Source organism: Moschus berezovskii, chromosome 28, assembly GCF_049115385.1.
Source record: "Moschus berezovskii isolate FMDL1 chromosome 28, NW_MosBer_1.0, whole genome shotgun sequence".
NCBI lineage: Eukaryota > Metazoa > Chordata > Mammalia > Artiodactyla > Moschidae > Moschus > Moschus berezovskii.
Window position 1 is genome coordinate 25,926,321 of NC_142487.1, and position 18,905 is coordinate 25,945,225.

General features: G+C 44.2%; 1 protein-coding gene across 15 annotated transcripts in view; it reads left to right on the forward strand.

Moving 5' to 3' along the window:
• Positions 1–18,905, forward strand: part of NEDD4L (NEDD4 like E3 ubiquitin protein ligase) — a 368,536-nt gene that overhangs the window by 210,959 nt on the left and 138,672 nt on the right. For 5 of the 15 annotated variants that reach the window (XM_088833450.1, XM_088833453.1, XM_088833454.1 and 2 more), the window contains 3 exons: positions 6,776–6,857; positions 9,637–9,675; positions 12,266–12,319. In XM_088833450.1, coding sequence (XP_088689576.1) covers positions 6,776–6,857; positions 9,637–9,675; positions 12,266–12,319 — 175 coding nt within the window. Of the gene's footprint in view, positions 1–6,775; positions 6,858–9,636; positions 9,676–12,265; positions 12,320–12,367; positions 17,374–18,905 lie in introns of those variants that run through there. The other 10 variants (XM_088833448.1, XM_088833449.1, XM_088833443.1 and 7 more) reach the window with 6 other exon arrangements.

Sequence of the window (18,905 nt, forward strand, 5' to 3'; positions counted from 1 at the left end):
TTGGAAGGGCTGAAAAGAAAGAATGTAATACCTCAATAGCTTCAGTACACAGCAGAGAAAACAAAAGGTTCACCAAAAAGAATGTCTCCTCTAATCCACAAAGCATTGAGCTTCTTAGAGAGAAATGTTAATGCCAGCCCCAAGTTGTACGGCACACCAGCCACTTGGATAGTAACTGGTTGTGGAGAGTAAATTGCAGGGAGCTTTGTTGTAAATAAGATAACCAGTTTGCTCATCTCCACCAGATCCCTTTAGGGCTTCCACAGGCATGAATCACGAGGAAGCACGGAATACTTCAGGTGCTGTGTTTGGCTGGCACCCAATTTATACTATGAGGTAATCAGTGTCAGATCAGATCCACCATCACCTCAGGAGCAGGGGGCTTGGAAGGAGCAACGGAGAGCCTCAAAAGTCTTGAAAGAGGGAAAAACAGAATCACAGTTACAGCTGTCATTTATGGGGCAGTTATACTGTGTGTTTGGTGCTGAAGCGGGCACTAATATTAATACATAATATCCTCTGATCCTTACAGGGATACTCAGAGTTAGGAACTGTCGTTCTCATTTCGTTGACAAACCACCTCAAGTTAAGAGTGGTTAAGTGACTCTCTGAAGGTCACTTAGCGAGTTGGTGAAGTTTAGACTGGAGACTCAGTGGAGATGGTCACGGGCCCCGATGAAGAAGCACCAGTGGAGGGGACCCATGGTCATTTTGTCTACCCCTCCGTGCCCTTCCAGATTTTTTTTTTAAACTAATTATAAAAGTATTATGTATTCATGGTTAATAACAGCAACGAAAATCTTCAGTTTATAAGAAGTAACATGAAAAAACCAGAACCCTCTACCCTTACAGCTATACCCTATATCGACTCCCCATAAGAGAAGGTGCGGATGAGCTTCTTTGTGTCTTTCCTAGACCTTCTGGTGTTCTCTGCGGTGGGGGGGAGGGAAGTCTCGAGCATAACCTACCATCAGCCTCGGGATTTGGGTAACCTTTTGTAGTAAAGGTGTGGAGAGAGTGAGGGACTGGTAAGCAGAGCCTCAGAGGGCTGTAGGTTCCTCCAGAACTGCCACCTTTATCGGGGGGGCCTCTGTGGATCAGTGTGAAAAAGTCTCTGGGAGCTGGAGTCTTCCTCCCATCCCCACCACAGCCCATCACGTTCAGAGGAAGGTCATAGGAGGTGAAGGCAGCGAGCAAGCATTGGAAACACAGCTGGTGGCGAGGCTGCCTGTTCTTAGCCCGGCCCCGGGCACACCCACACCTTGTGCCTTTCGTTTGGTTGTTGCTCAGGTGGTATGCTCCTGACACCTAGTACGTAAGTTGGTTAGAAGCTGGTAGCATGTATAAAATGTCACCCCAGTGACGACCAACCCAGACAGCATATTGAAAAGCAGAGACATTACTTTGCCAACAAAGGTCCGTCTAGTCAAGGCTATGGTTTTTCCCGTGGTCATGTATGGATGTGAGAGTTGGACTGTGAAGAAAGCTGATCGCCAAAGAATTGATGCTTTTGAACTGTGGTGCTGGAGAAGACTCTTGAGAGCCCCTTGAACTATAAGGAGATCCAACCAGACCATCCTAAAGGAAATAGGTCCTGAATATTCATTGGAAGGACTGATGCTGAAGCTGAAACTGCAATATTTTGGCCACCTGATGTGAAGAACTAACTCATTTGAAAAGACCCTGATGCTGGGAAAGATTAAAGGCGGGAGGAGAAGGGGACGAGAGAGGATGAGATGGTTGGATGGCTTCACCGACTCAATGGACATGAGTCTGAGTGAACTCCGGGAGTTGGTGATGGACAGGGAGGCCTGGCGGGCTGCAGTCCATGGGGTCGCGGAGAGTCGGACACGACTGAGCGGCTGAACTGAACTGAACTGAACTGAAGTGAGGGTCAGGAGTGGTCTCTTATGCTCACTACTGCGGACTTCACCCCTCACGCCCTGACGGAGACAGCAGAGTTTTACTCTGTCTTCCTGTCTTATGTTCTGGAAGCCAGTCCCCATTTTCTTAGAATGGGCTGGGCTATTGGTACTATGAAAGAAGAGAAGGAAGTCCACATTGTTCTGAGATTCAGCATATTCTAACCAAAAGGGGTCCTCTAGTCCAGTGGCTTTAATTTTTTAAGTTGTAGAACCCCAGCCAAAAAATTTTCTAATATGAAAAACCAATGTATAAGACAGATTAAGGTGCAAATTCTAACCTGTAGTTATCCTGAGATAGTTGCACAGAACTGGGGCTCTGCTGCATCTGTAGTTTGAAAACCACTGATTTAGTCCAAGCCTCTTGATTTGGGAGACAGGAAAACCGAAGTTCAGGGTACTCAAGTGACTTGTTCAAGGTCACGCAGCTGGTTATTTGGAGTGTTCAGAAGGAGATAAGATCTCAAAAGTGTGGTCTTCCTTAAAGGTAAAGACACAGCCCAAGTCTGGTTGTTCCCCCAACCAGAGTTAGACAAGAAAATAAGATAAACTAGCTAAAACAGCCCCCCTGGGACTTCCCTGGTGGTTCAGTGGCTAAGACTATGAGCTCCCAATGCAGAGGGCCTGGGTTCGATCCCTGGTTAGGGAAGTAGATTCCATGTGCCCCAACCAAGTGTTTGAATGCTGCAACTAAAGGTCCCGCATGCTGCAACTCAGACCTGGTGCAGCCAAATGAATAAATAAATAAGATACAGATTAGGTCATAATGGCAGTTACAGCACATAATGTTTTCCAACTCAGCAGAAGTTTGAGAACTCCTGCCCCTGGACATTTCTTCCAGGCAGCTCTGTTGGTAGTCAGTGTAGCATATTGCGGGAAGGCTGGATCCATGCACTCAGAGGGTTGGATTCTGGAGCAAAGATGCCTGTGTTCCTTCCCATCTCCTCCCTTCCTTTTTAACCATGGACAGGCTTGATTTTTCTCATTTTCTCATCTGAAACATGTGCCAGCTTCAGAAGCTTATGGTGAGAGTGGGGTGAGATTCTGCATACGAGTACTGGCCAGGTGCAGATGGATGCTTGTCGGCGGCTGGGTGCTGGGCTGGTGGTGGTGGTAGCGGTAATGGTGGTGCTGGCTCCAACTGTGCTCGCAGTTGAGGTGGAGTTGATGGCTTCTCAGGCTGCGCTGGCATCTCCCTGCTCATTCTCTGATGCTTGATGCCCTGTCCGTATCGCACCTTTCTGCGCCAGCCTTCCCCTTGGTGAAATGGCAAAGTGTTATCCTCACTCAGCTGAGCTAAGGGCCATTCATGAATGTCTTTTTTTAAAAAAACTATCTTTTAAAAACTTTTTTAATTGAAGTAGTATCCTTGCCTGGAGAATCCCATGGACAGAGGAGCCTGGCATGGGATCGCAAGAGCAGAACACGACTTAGCAACTAAACCACCACCACCATAGTTGGTTTATGATGTGTTAAGTGTTGCTGTACAACAAAGTGACTCAATTATATATGTGTGTGCGTATTGTTGTTCCGTCACTCAGTCATGTCCAACTCTTTGTGACCCGGTAGACTGCAGCACACCAGGCTTCCCTGTCCTCCACTACTTACTACAGTTTGCCCAAGTTCATGTCCATTTAATCAGTGATGCCATCCAACCATCTCATCCTCTGTTGCCCTCTTCTCCTTCTGCCTTCAATCTTTCCCAGCATCGGCGTCTTTTTCCAATGAATCGGCTGTTTGCATCAGGGAACCAAACTATTGGAGCTTCAGCCTCAATCCTTCCGGTAAATATTCAGGGTTGATCTCCATTAGGATAGACAGGTTTGATTTCCTTGCCGTCCAAGGAACTCTCCAAGAGTCTTCTCCAGCATCACAGTTCAGAAGCATCGATGCTTCGGTGCTCTGCCTTCTTTATGGCCCAACTCTCACATCCATGCATGGCCACTGGAAATAGGTATATACATGCCTTCTTTGTCATATCTTCCCTCCTGGTTTATCACACAGTTGAATGTAGTTCCTGGCGCTGCACAGTGGGACCTTGTTTATCCATCCTATATCCACCACTTTGCATCTGCTAATGGCAAACTCCTAGTCCATCCCTCACCAACCCCCACCCCTTGGCAACCACTGGTCTATTCCCTGTGTCCCTGACTCTGTTTCGTAGTTTAGATTCCACATATATGTGGCAGCATACGGTATTTGTCCTTTTTTTGACTTAATTTAGTATGACAATCTTTAGCTGCATCCATGCTGGCTGCAAATGGCATCATTTCATTCTTTTCTTTTATGTCCGAGTGGTATTCCATTGTATATATGCACCATATCTTTTTTATCCATGACTGTCCACGTTGACCTTCGATTTAGTCCTCGCTGTCGTCCACTGGTTCCCCCAGCTCACTCGCGCTAGTGTGGCGGGAGTGCAGTCTCTCTGTAAACATTTGCTGATGGGGGTGGTGCCCTTGCCATCAGAAAGGGAGAGCCACCTGGGCAGGGCTCCCCTCCCCAGCCTACCCCCAGCGCTCTTGAACCCTCCTGTCCTTTCACCCCTACCCAAGCCCTGGGCTCCCTCCCCTTGAACTTCACCCTACTCTCCTTTCACCAGCTCCCACACCTTGGCCTTTGGTTCTCTCTTCACCCTGAATTCCCTTCCAGGAAGTTTCCTGGTCAATCCTTCAGGTAGTCACCCAGTACCTACCTCTGCCTGGATGCACACTCAAGACAGACGCAGACAAGCCTTCCTCATCACAGCTAGGGGACCCTGTCCCAGACTCCGAGACCACACCCTCCACTGCATGCGTCACTCACTGTGAACTCTTCAAGGGGTTATACGCTGAGGTCAGGAGGTGATTAGGGAGAACGTGGACACCCATCAAAGTGAGTGTCTGGCTCTTTATAGCAGTTATGTAAGAGGCAGCAGTCATGACAGCCAGGGGGCTTGGAGGGAAGAGACAGCAGTCAGCAGAGGTTGTTGTCTTCTCCATAAGGCGGGATTGTGTGTGTGTGTGAGCATGTGTGCACCTCCCTGGCGACTGGGAACTGTTCTCGAGATAACAGAGATAGCAGGCCGTGAGCTCTTTTTAGCAATAACTTGGTGGCTGGAAATAGAAAATTGATGTCTATAGCTGGAAAGTACTCTTTTCAGATACCATGTGGAGCAGTCATTCTCAGAGTGTGATTCCCGAGCAGTAGAACCACTGGGTGTTTGTTTGAGAGGCAAATTCTTTGATCCCACCCCAGACCTACTAGACCTTTGTGGGGGTCTTTGGGGTTGGAGCCCAAGCAATCTTATGTTTTAACTATCCCTTTCCCCTGGCAATTCTAAAGCCAGCGAACCACTGACCCTAGAAATAAGCTCCTGATCCATCACCCAGACCATTGCTCTGATTAGGAAGGTGGTCTCGGGGTCTTTAAAGCTAGATTACATCCTGGCTCTTGATTCATCGTTATTCTGAGGCTGAGTGTGCCCAGATCAGAAGGAGTAGGTGTGTCTGGTTAGATGTCCTTTAGTGAAAAGGTATCTATGGTTTATGGATAAGTGACAGAGGGTTAACTAGTACCTTCTTCTAAACCAGAATATTAAAAAAATAAAAATATCTACTCAGGATATAACAGAGCAAATTGTTGGTTTTTTTGTGTTTAAAGAGATGTGTTGTAGCTTCCACTAAGATGCATTTTATGGGTAATAATACTACAGGTGTATACCATTGGTATTTTTCACTGACTCTTGATTTCTATCTTTTGGATATCAAATACCGTTCTGTTAATACTAAATTTTGCATCTTGTCACTTTCTCTTTCCTTAAGGGAAATCATGGCCTACTTATTGAGCTATTGAATAAAAACCAATGTTTAAGCATTTTATGATGCTCCATATAATCTTTAGAAGTACCTTGGACGTTGCGAAATAAGAGTTAATAGTCACAGTGTATAACTACTAAAGGATAATTCTCAAATTAGAAGAAAATAAATCATCGGCTATAGATATTAGATGAGTGAAAATTTAGGGATTGAAGCCATGAAGGCCCTTTCTATGATTTTAAGGATTCCAGGTGTGAAACAGAAGACCCTGGACCCCATATTCTTATAGCTTAACTAGATTTGAGCTATCCTAGTATGAGCAACTCTAGAACATATGATGAGTGGATTTACCAAGTTCTTAGTAGATAATCCACAATAAGTATCCTTTCAGTATACTTTCTGGCTAAAAGTTTTTAGTTTCCCAAGGAAATGATTAGAATTCTGGAACTTGTAGTCAGGAAACCTGAAATTTAATCAAGACTCTACTGCAATCTGTAACTTTGGGCAACTCTTTATTGACTTACTGGGCTTTAATTTTTTATATGTGTGTCTTTCTTTTAATCTGTAAGATGATACATATTGGTTTAAATAAACAATGGCTGTTTTACCTCCACTGAAAGAAAAATAATTTTTACCAACATAATGGAAATCAGAATAAAAATAAGATGCAAACTAAATTTTTGAGGTAGATTTTACTAATCTGGACAAATTTTATATACCTTTTAATAGTTTTTATTATAATCTTTCCAGAATCTGAATGTGCTTAGGAAAAAAGAAATTACGGCAAATTAATTCTTTTGAATTAATAATAGAGAAGGTGATCTTTAAAGTTAGAATATGAGTTTCATGTTAGTTTTGGTTTTAAATAAACATCCTTGGTCAGGAACTTTTCTCAGTTTATTTCCCAGGTAAGCATGCTGAAAATGTTACTGCTTAGTTTGTAACATTTACATAAACTGGGTCATTAACTGATATTTTTGCCTTTTCAGTTAGGTTATGGCTACTTTCTTTTTTGTATTCTTAAAATGAAAAGTATAATCCTTTTTTTTCTTACAGTGATCCGTATGTGAAACTGTCATTGTACGTAGCAGATGAGAATAGGGAACTTGCTTTGGTACAAACAAAAACAATTAAAAAGGTAAGTGTCCATCCTTAATTAAACATCATGTAAGTCTTAATTTAATCTGATTTAATTATATCTTTGAGCTTTGTAGATGTTTTTGTTTTAAGCTGGCAGTATTTTTATTTTAAACCTCTCTTAGTATGAAATCTATAAATTCAACAGAGATCAAACTTTTCAACTTATCTAAGACACTGGTTTTGGCTTTTGGTTAAGTGCATGCATGCTCAGTCGTGTCTGATTGTTTGTGACCCCATGGACTCAGTAGCCCGCCTCAGTAGCCCGCCAAGCTTCTCTGTCCATGGAGATTCTCCAGGCAAGAATACTGGAGTGGGTTGCCATTTCCTCCTCCAGGGGATCTTCCCAATCTAGGGATCGAACCCAGATCTCCTATATCTCCTGGATTGGCAGATGGATTTTTTACTATAAAAGCAGTATTCAAAGAAGCACTGTTACCAGTAGCAATTTTTTTCCTCTGCAAAGAATAAAGCAAAACATGAATTTGTTCTTGTTGACTTGTTAGTTTATGAAAAGAAATTTAAAGCCATTTAAAATATAGTTAATGAAATGGAGTGGCTTGTGAATTTGGTAGGAACAAAGGGAATGGTTTAACTTAAAACAGGTATTACCAAAGGAAGCAAAATACTTGCTTAGCTACATGAAAACATATAACAATTATTAACAATAAAACTATATGCATATGTGTGTATGTATGCTTCACTTTTTTAAATTTTACATGCATAATCTCATTAGATTTGTTTCCATAATTATACCTTAATTCATATTTCCATTTTTTATATGCCTCTATAAAATACATTAGAACATAGATTTATGTTAATTCACCTACTCCATGTTTTTGTATGTATCTGTTAAATCATATATTTACCCCATATTCGGGGCATTTATTGAAGATGCGTGTTTTCTACCAAAAGTACTGTTCTTATCTGTGCTTCAGTAGTATTTATGGATCCCCGTTATTTTTCCCTCCCCATCTGTGGGGTAAACAATCTGATACACCCTGTGATAAGCAATTCCTGGAGTGCGCGAGGGCTTTTAAAAAATGGTAACTCTTCCTGCCATTGTGCAGACGCCCGGGGTCTGTTGCCAGGTCATTCTGTGAAAGGAAGAGACGGCAGTGTAGCGTGTCTCCCACCTGGCATTCTGACTGGCCCTGAAAATCTGGAGAGTTTGGAGAGCAGGGGCCGGCACTTGGATGGGTGGGGAGGATTCCTGCGAAGGACGGAGGCCATTGTTCTCCGTTGGGCGCTGTCGCCGGGCGGGGGGAGGCAGCCGGGGACCTGGCTGCCCGTGGGACGCAGAAGGAGCGGAGCACCGGAGCCGCGATCGATCGGGGGCACGGAACCGCGTTTCCTTGCGAGGGCAGGGCCCCCTCCTCCCCTCTCCACGGGAGAGGGCTGCGCTGCGTGCCCGGCGCGGTTAGTATTTCTGTGCGACGCCGGGTGCTGAAGAACCGTTTGCATCATCCTCCGCTCCTCATGGGCGGGTACCCGGCGCTGCACGCGTCCTGTGGCCTCACCTGTCTGCTCCTTACCCCACCTGTCCTCTGCCTCTCCCCTCCGCGCTTCCCCGAAGCGGGTCTCCTGGCCCCCTGCAGCCCCCGCAGCCCCCGGGCTTGCAAGCACCTCTCCCCTCCTCCCTCCGGCTCCCTCCACTCATTTCCATCCCAGGCTCCATCCGGAACTAGAAGCATGAGCCCCTTCTATTTAGGGTTAGATTTCCCCCTTGAGCTGTGGGTGGGGAAATTGCTGATTCTTTTTTTCTTTAATGCCATTTCAGTGTTGTACACATCCTATGCTTATTTTTTATGATGCTTTGTGTTATTATTGCTGTTTCTTGCACTAGTTTTTACAGAAAGATAGATGGATAAAGACAAATATCATTCTAACTTAAAAATCTCTGTAGTTCTTGGTGAGGGGGTGATTTTTCAGTCTCGTTTTTACATACAGTTTTTGAGAGATGTGTTCATTTCAGAGCATAATGCTTGTCCAAATGCACAAACACATGTGTATATGTAGTCTTCCAGAGTATGTTTCATCTTAGTTTAAAAGGCTGTTTGGCAGTCTTATCTTTTATCAAAGCTGAGGACAAAAGTGTACCTTCCATGACCTTGTGAGATGTATGTTTATGTGGATTGCTATGCAGATGGATGGATGGATGGAGGGATGGGTATGGATGGATAGAGAAGAGGAAGTATATCGGTAGGTGAATATTTGTAAGCCTAGTTATTTAGGGAGAAAGAGTTCACTTTTGGTTTATAACTGGCAGAGTTTTTGCATGTTATATAATCTGATCATCCATGTTGTTCTTTATAAAATAGTCTTTAGATTTCAGTATTTGTGTAAATAGTGAATACTGTCACCCTTCTGCCACCTGCTTCATGATTCTCCAAAACAGATTTGTAGAAGGTTGAGGGAAGTGAACAAAGTCCATTTCTTCTTGATTGAATAATTATAGCAATGTTAATTTCTTGAAAAATATCTTTACTTTCATGGTGATGGCTCTTGGTAGGCCTCTGACATTATTCTTTCTGGTCGATGGCATGAAATTTATGGTTTCTTATCTGTTTCATACATACATCCCCTCCCCGTCTAGTTTGATGTATAGAATAGTCTCAGATAACTTACATGCTTCTTTAATTGCCATTTTGAAAATCTCTTAGCTATGTTTTTAGTGAAAAAAAAAAAAAAGTTTAAGCAGATATGTGGACTGCACTGTACCAGTAACTGTTAACGTTCCAAAGACTGTAAAAGAAATTACAAGATGATTTCTCTTCCAGACGCTGAACCCAAAGTGGAATGAAGAATTTTATTTTAGAGTAAGTTTTTCTTTTTTGGGGGTGGGGGATCATAATTGTTATTGATAACTAGATTGATATATTATCTCAACAGACTCACTGAGTTACAGCTATTAAATTTTTATTGAGATTCCTTTTAAGATGAGAAAACGTTGGGTACCTTTCTAGTGTATCCCAAATTTTCAAAAACTATAGCTAGTGGTAACAAAATCTGGACTTGTTTCATGTGGGGATCTTTGAGGGAAACAAAAAGAAAGTTATCCAAATAGCAAAGTTTAGCTTTCCTATGCAAATTTTTCTTTAAAAAATAAAGTAAAATTAAAACAGTAGCTTAATTGTCTCAGTGAGATATAAGCTCAATAGAAGCAGCATGATTAAAAAGCCTGAAATTTACTAATCATGTTCCAATTGGGAAAGAAAATTTTTACAATTCAGATATTAAGTGTGAGCATATGTGTGTAATATAAAACTACATCTGAAGTTTAAATATCACCAAATTAGGTAAAATTTCCTCGACCTTTTATATTTAATATCTAGAAGAGCTACATGTAGAAATGACTGAATTCTGTAAATTAATGGAAATTACTTTTCAGCGAGTTTATGTGGTCGTTGCTTTTTTTTTTTTGGTATTAACATTTTGAAACTATTAAGCTGCTCAGTTATTTAATGGAAAATATGTTTTTTTCTCTTCAAGATGAATTAATTTTAATTGTCTGAATAATAGTGTTATTAAAAACTACTCTACCTTCAGAAGTATTCTAAATAATATCTTCTGATTGGTGTAGATTCCCAAAGCACCATATTACCATTAGATTGATGTTAACGGTCCTGATTTCTTCCTTTCAGTACAATAGTATTTTATATATTTTATGTGCTCCAAACATAGATTACTATATATGACATCTGTTTTCTATTATGTTCAGAGCTGAAATATGGCATTGATATTTTGAATACTTGGTGAGCTCCTATGTCTAGCCTCTACTGAAACCAAGGGACACATGGGCTTGTACACGGTTTCACTACCAGATGTATTTAAATTACTTTGTGAAAGATTGAAAATGTAATGGGAGCAGATAGATGTTATTGGCCCGTAACTAACTCTCAGATACAGCTTTCCACTTGTAATACTCCAAACTACTTAGACTTCTTTCAGTTTGAGGGAAACAAAAATTAAACACTTGGGCCACATTTCTGTAAATTTTAGTACATTCAAGATTTTTTTCAAGTTATATTAGCCCTGCTGCTGCTGCTAAGTCACTTCAGTCGTATCCGACTCTGTGTGACCCCATAGACGGAAGCCCACCAGGCTCCCCCGTCCCTGGGATTCTCCAGGCAAGAACACTGGAGTGGGTTGCCATTTCCGCCCTAAAGATATGTAAACTTGATTTTTTTGGGGGGTCATTTAAAAATTTCTTTGTCCTGTTCATTGAACAGATCTTTATCGAGTATCTACTGCATCCTAGCCCCTGTCGCAGTGTGTGGACACACTGGTCCACACTGAGCTTTCAATCAGACATTACCCCCCCCCCCACCCCACCTCCACCTGCTTGCTCCATCACCAGGTTAAGAGCAAGCCAAGGGGTCAGGAGCACAAGCCATGTTCTCTGCACCATCAAGTGTTATTTCATTCGTTTCTCCCTTATGAGCCAGCTGAGGCTTAGTGACGGGAGACCTGGGTCCCATCTCCAGCTCTCCTACTGACAGCCCTTCTGACCCTGGAAAAGCTGTCTGAGGATACACACTCCCCACGGGCTCTGCTGGTGAGAGAGGAGTCCTTACTTAGGAAGGTTGTTTCCAGATTTATGTACAGTGATGGGAATGAGAACACGTTGCACCTGACACTTGGGTCTGAAGGACGGTTCCTGCTATTTCAGTGAGGTTTGGGGAAAGAGACAGAAAGAAGCAGAAAGACACCGAAAGCCCAGGGGCTCTGACGTTGACCCCACCACAGCTGGAAGAGGGGCCATCTTTTATTTCTCTCTTCTCTAATGGCTCCACACGCGGGCTCTGCAGATGCTTGGGCCGGGCCTGGTGGAGCTCCTGATTGCCCTGAATACTAGCTGTGGGCTCTTGGGCAAGTTACTTTACCCTCCTGGTCTCAACTCCTCGTTTGTAAAATTGGAGCAACAGTTGTATATGTCATAGGGGTGCTTTGAGAATAAGTGGGACATATGCTTTGATATTTAATAAGGAGATAGTGCCTGAAAAGCATGCACTCAGTGGCAAATAGCTGCTTTTTGCTATTTTCTTCATGGTTTTTGATCGTTGCCTAAGAAATTTTTTCAGGCGTAGACCTTTATGAGGGTGTAGCCTTAGTGTACAGGCATGAGGGTACCTTTATAGGGGAGATTTAGGAACTGTTAAAAACCATTTTAGAAGTATCTTATGTTAGAAAAGCAGTGCTTAAAAGCATTTTCTTCTGATATGTCCTAATATTAGGCATAGAATAATACAGAAGTAAATAATAGAAAACTTAGTAGATGGAAGAGCAGGTTGTTTACATTATACAATTGATTTGAGTGCTTTATAAAGTATTTTATTCTTTCAGTCCCTTATTTCATTCCTTGGAATTATTTATGCCCATTTAAAATGTTATTTCTGTCCCTTATAGGTAAACCCATCTAATCACAGACTCTTGTTTGAAGTATTTGATGAAAACAGACTGGTAAGTGGGTCCTAATTTTTAATTTTGGCTTCATTTAAAAAAAAAAACAAAAAACTGAATTTTTTAGAGCACCACATTTTAGAAATCTGTATTTATTTTGTCCTTCTGTCAGTATCCATGTCCCTCAGAAAGACTGTGTTTGTCCCATTACTAGCTTAACTCGTAATGATCAAGGCCGTTACTCATGTCAGTGACTCTCCCAGGGTTTTTATGTATAAGCCAGACTATGTGATTTTGGCACATTCAGTATCGAATCTCTTTGGGAAAACAAAAATCTAATTAATAGTACACAACAAAAAGGGAATGTATTTAGCAGATAACATTAAGAAGTAGTTTATAAGTGGCACTTTCTCAAGGGAAATTCATAGAAAGTACCTTCAAAGAACCAGAGATAGGCCTGAGGCATAAATTTGCTGCCGATAACGTTTTATATAGATTGATAGTAGATAGCTGTATATTTTGTGTACACGCATGTGTGTGCGCATGCATGTAACTGACACAACTTAGATTTCATTTTAGAAATGGAATTTCAGACGCAAATCTGGCTTAATGCACTTTGCCAAAATTAACTCCCTAGAATGTATACACCAAGTAGGCATAAGGCAAGGTTTGCAACTATGAAAATGAATATTATCATGGTACGTGCAAACTTTTAATGTACTCTCAGAAGTGGTATTGAGTTGACCATAAAGTTTGTTCAGGTTTTCCTGTAAGATGTTATGGAAAAACCTGAACAAACTTTTTGGTGAACCTTATAAGTGAGTGTAATCGTTTTACTCAAATCTGCTTTTGAGTTCCTGAACTCAGTGTCCTGAAACTCAATGTCCAGTCATCCCTCCGTCTCCATGGGGGGCCTGGCACCACAACTCCTGCAAATACCAAAATCCAAAGACCCTGAAGTCTCTAATACAAAATGGTGTAATATTTGCATATAAGCTAACACATTCTCCGCGATGCTTGAAATTTATCTCTAGATTACTTATGGCCCCCAAATACAGTGTAAATGCTATGTAAATAGTTGCCTGTATGAGGCAAATTCAAGTTTTACTTTTTGGAACTTGCTGGAATTACCCCCCTTCCCCAATATTTTTGATTCATGGTTGAATCCATGAATGTAGAACACATAGATACGGAGGTTCAACCATGTATTATTTGCTTAAAATAAATGTCCTTATGAACCCTTCTTCCTGCAGAATTCAGCTGGAACTACTTGAATAGCTTGAATTGAATAGAATATTTGATCTGAAGGAGACTTATAACATCTCATTTAATGTCCTGTCCTTGCAAATGAGAGAACTGAGGTCTAGAGCCCTTATGGAATTATGGAACTGCTAGTCTCTCAAGTCTCAGGCCAGTGGTGGTGAATTTGTTGTTGTTTAGTCGCTACGTCATATCCATCTTTTTTGCAACCCCATGAACTATAGCCCACTAGGCTCTTCTGTCCATGGGATTTCTCAGGCACAAATACTGGAGTGGGTTGCCATTTCCTTCCCCAGGGGATCTTCTCAACCCAGGAATCAAACCCACATCTTCTGCATTGGCAGGCAGAGTCTCTACCGCTGAGCCATCAGGGAAGCCACTGGTGGAGAACAGCCAAGCCTTAACCCTTAGAATGGAACTTGAGAGTATATTTGATCTCCCGTGCCTGGTATTACTCTCCAAATTAGAAAATCAACAGATGTTGGCCCACCATCCTGATAGCTTTTTCTATTAAAATATGTAGATTGTCAGTGGCTTTGCATCGAACTTGACATTTTACACCTTAGGTGATACTTAGTAGTACTGAATGGCTAAATCACTTTTGCTCTGTGTATGAAGTTATTTTCTTGTTAAATCCAATGAGAAATTCTGCTTGAGAGTACAGTTCTTGGCATGCCATCCCTTATCCAGCAAACACTGGATTCGGCAAACATTCAGTGAGGAACAGCAAGTCCCTGGAGACGTACATGCAGCCACGAACTGATTCTTCCTTTCTCGTTTACTGACTATAATAACACTTGAAGGTGAAGAAGGGGTCAACATTGTGGAAAAATTGCCTCCTGTCAGATGGGTTTTAACTCATTATTTTTCTTCAATTAAAAGAAATACACTGTAAAATTTTTTGTTTTCCCTTTCCATTATCTGAAAGAATGACTGTGGAGATGGCCTTGGCATGAGCCCTAAACTAGAGTTTGAAGCCCAAAAGGGCTTTGAATGAATGCCAAGCTCTCAGAAATCCCACGTGAATGCAAACTTTATCTGAAAAATTGTGTTTTATGTACCAAGCTTTGCCCCAGGCCATCAGCAGTGCTGTGACTGTGCAGTGAATGCTGCTGCTGGTGGTTTTTTTCTTTGTTGGCTATTAATCCAGCTAAGACAGTACGTGACTATAGTGGTGCTTGGCAGTTTTTGCGTTAAACAAACTGGCTTCCATTTCTCTCATAGAGATCATTTTTGGCATTTAAAGCCCATGCCTTTAGAAAACAGGTTTGAATGCATGTAAACACAGGGTTAATCCTCCACACCCTGGACTCCAGAGCTGTTGACAGACTCATGCTTTGTGGATTTTAAAATAAACTTTTTGTCACTCTTTGCAGCTTGGTATTCCCCCTTTGCCCTCCATCATTTTTTTTTTATTCCCTCCTAAATAAACCTCTTTTTTAAAATAACTGATGTTTCTGACTCACGGAGAAGAGTATGTTAAAACACGCAGAATATATCCAAATTAGCTACAAGTCCGATGACAGATTTTTGAACATGGACTTTCACTTTTATTACTTAGGTCCTTTCTGGCCCTTCAAAAGTAACAAGAGTCCCTGTTTATAACCCAACTGGGGTGATAACTGCTGACTTCTTACTGGAAAACAGTGAGCTGTAGGCAGCCTTTTTTTCTGCATGGTATTTTAGTTAATTTATTACAAAAGCCACAGGCAACAGGCTTCTTCAACTATCTTTCCCTTTTTGTTTTGTTGTTGTTGAGTGGGGGGGATGTTGTTTTTTCTCCTCTCTGGCACACGGGGGGCGGAATGTTTTCTCCAGCTGGGTTCCTTTCCTGTGGCACTGCCTTATCTGAGAATCATATTATGTGTGAGATTGTGTCCCCCGCCCTCCCCGTCTTTCAAATAAAAAACAGGTTGTGGTAGCCAGAGGCAGACCCCAACTGGCAGTAAGCTGTTCATCCGGCTCCCTCCACTCAGCCATTTTGTTACTTGTAGATCATGGTCTAATTATTTAGTGTTAAAGGGACACGCATTCTGTGGGATGTGTAATCGTATTTATAGTACGTTTTATTAGTTTGCATTCCATCGTGGTAGTGTGGTGATATCATATGTAAGAGGGGCACATAACATCCGATTGCTCCTGAAAGGGTTTTCCTGCAGCCCCGGCAGTTTCCCTTGTCACCGTCGGATTCGCTGGGAAGGGGGGCACCTCTGTGTGCTTTTGCCTTGGGTGCCAGTTCTCTCGCATCCGTGAGACAGCGCCCGGGTGCCCAGCTCGGTTTGGAAAGAACTGTCCGGTGAGCGCGCTGCGCTGAGATTTATAGCCGCATGGCTCGGACTGTGTTTGCTGCCTTAGTCAGCTGTGAGAGCTCCCTGCTGGGGCCACTCCTGTCTGATGGAAAAGCAGCAGCTGGGAAGGTGCTGTTTCAGGCTCTTGCTGTTTAAAAAAAAAAAAAAAATGAGAGCGAGAGGGGGAAGAAAACTCCACTAAGTCCAGAAGCTGGCATTGGAGAGGGAGCCCGCGGTCATGTGGTTCCGGCCACCCTACCCTCTGTCACAGTGCGGATGAGAGCTTTCTGCTCTTATCCAATCATGCCTGGAATGCCGCTTGCCACTTGGGTTATTTCTGCTATCTGCCGCCCTTGGTGCCGCAGTGCTCACGCTTTGGCAGATGGAACGCTTTTCCTTGGAGTTCGTGTCTTTGGGGTTTGACTGCTGGCAGCGCCGGGCCTGTTGTTGCCGCTCGCCCTGTCTCTCCCTGGCCCTCTGGGCACCATGGCCCATCGGCTTCGGTTTCATTTTGGCTCCTGCCGCAGCAACACAGCCCCCGAGTCGGAGATCCTAGACCAGGAGGGAGAAGACGACTTTTTCATGGCATTCCACACGCTCCCGCGGCGGAGCGGCGCGGTCGCACTGGCCCCGAGCGGAGCGCAGGACACGAGCCTGCGGGGAGGCATGGGCGCGCTCAAGCGCAGCACGTCCATGTTCATCCCGCAGTTGTTGGGCCCCGTGGACGCGCGGCCCACGCGGAGCTCGTCCGTGCAGATCTCGCTGCAGCGCAAGGCGGCCGATGGCGCCCCCGACGACGGCGACGCGGGCACGGAGCCTCCGGGGGAGCCTCCCGAGGCCAAGAGCCTCGACGACAGCGGCGGCGACGGCTCCCCTCCCAGGGGGCCCGGGGCTCTGGGCCCGCAGCTCAACGGCACGTGCGGGCGCCGCCGAGCGCCGGGCCCCGACGGCCGCGAGGAGGCCGAGCCGCCGACCGTGCGCGTCCAGCACCGCGCGTCCAGCGCCGACGTGCGCCCGGTGAGGCTGACGCCCTCGGGGACCGAGGGCCAGGCTGGCCCCGCGGCGCCGGCGCCCGAGCCCAGGCGCTGGTCCCTGCAGCACGTTCCAGACGCTTCTGGAAGCTCCGGGAAGCGCTGCTTTGTCTTCCAGCTGCAGCAACCGCCAGCCGGTGGCGGCGGGCCCGCGCCGGGCGGCGACTTCAACTTCGGCTTCACCGGCACCAAAGGGGACAGGTTGGTGAGGTATCCCCGAATCCGGCTGGAGAGGAGCAGCTCGTACCCCACGCAGCCCCGGGCCGAGCGCGGGAGTCCCACGGAGGAGCGCGGCCACCCGGACCCGGAGGCGCCGCCGCGGGGCCGCAGGGTGGCTCCCGACGCCCACAGGACCGACGCGGCAGCCGAGAGGACGCCACAGGGCCAGGGATGCACGTTTAAGATCAGGCAGGATCAAAACGCGGGGCAGCAGCACTTCAGAATTCTCGTGACTCGGGGGCCTGAGGAAGCCCCCCAGAGTCCCGAGGAGGACGCCACCGCGTCCGGCCCGGCTGCCACGGGAACCGGCGCCCCGGTAAGTGAGCCTGCGATGCCGTGTGTCCGCAGTAGAAAAGGGCCGATTCTAGCCCAGCAGGCGTATTTTGTAGCGGAATTAAAATAAACAACATCCTCCTCCCTTCTGGGACTTTCCCTGCTTCGGGCCAGAGTAATTTAGTGTGTTTGGCCGGGTTCTGGGTCCACGATTTGTGGTCCCGCCTTTGGTAGAAGTCCATGAAACTAGTTAGCCTATCTTAGAAAATATCGTAGCCTTAGTCACATAACTCTGTTTTGAAAAATCTGGACAACCCTTTCCCCGTTTCCCTCCCTTCTCAATAAAAGAATTTTTAAGATGTCATTACTTTTTAAGTTAAAGTGCAGTGCCCCAGCGTGTTGACATTGGAAATGCGTTAAAAATCTGCTTGCAGATACAGGCTGTGACAACACTGGCGTTTAAAAAATAATCCGTTCTAATCCGGGTGAGAGAATATCAGGTTAAACTTGTCTGGTTTCTTCATAATTAAGCATATGTCAACTTGGACCCATTCTTCCTCATGGCATTTTAGCTGTACAGGGCCGGCCCTGGTTGTATAATGTATTGTCTTTGTGGGTTGTTGTTTTTTTTTTTTTTTGGTCCCATTAAGTAATAGTGAACAAAGGTAGCCACAGTTGTGGGCCGGGAGGAAATATGTTTTTGGCCTGTGGGGCCAAGGCAAGGCGAAACTGATTGGGGACTTGTTAATGGTCAGATTGCACGCCCCTGCAATTTAACACTGCCCACTTGAGTGTCTAAGCTGGGCTGCTGTATATAGAATAGTTAAGTGCCCAGCCTCCAGCTGTGGAAACAGAAGCCCAGCAGTAGATTTTGGCCTTCATTGCTCCTGTGTTCTTGCTGTCCCCCTTTCAGTGAAATGGAGTACAGACAGACAGCTGCTAACTCCACCAGGCAAATGATGACTCTGCAGCTTTCCTAGTTTGTCATGGGATGCAAAGTTTCATCAGTTAGCTTTCTTTTACTACTAATCACTAGCCACATGTTTTATTTTTTTTCAAAGGACAAGCTCCTTGTATTCTGAATTGGGGTTGTTTTCCTTGAATTTCCTCTGACTGCTGGATTTCAGGATACAGCAGTGAAATGACTAGGAGACTCTGTGTTTGATTTCATTTGTGAATTGTGACTTTTCAAAGTGGATGACTGAGTTTGGCTGTGGAACCATATCATCTTTTATTGTTTTGTGTCGAGAAATACTTTTGGCCGAATGAGTAAGTTTTATCACTGATCCATCGTTGTCTTCCACCATTTTGAAGGCATATAATCAGGTGCTAAGTGTCAATATATTTTTCTTGTTCATATAACTTTATAACTGTTAATGTAACCATTTCTTCTTCTTTTCCCTTTTATACACCCTTTTCTTTACTATCTCTAGCCCTTTCATTAGGAAATGCTTTATTTTTGGTCTGAACCAATACCGTTTTTATACAGTGGTACAGATTTCAACAAAATTCTGATAATAGCGTCTAACCTTCAGCCCAAGAAAGGACCATCACAACAGGTGTAGATTTCTTTGG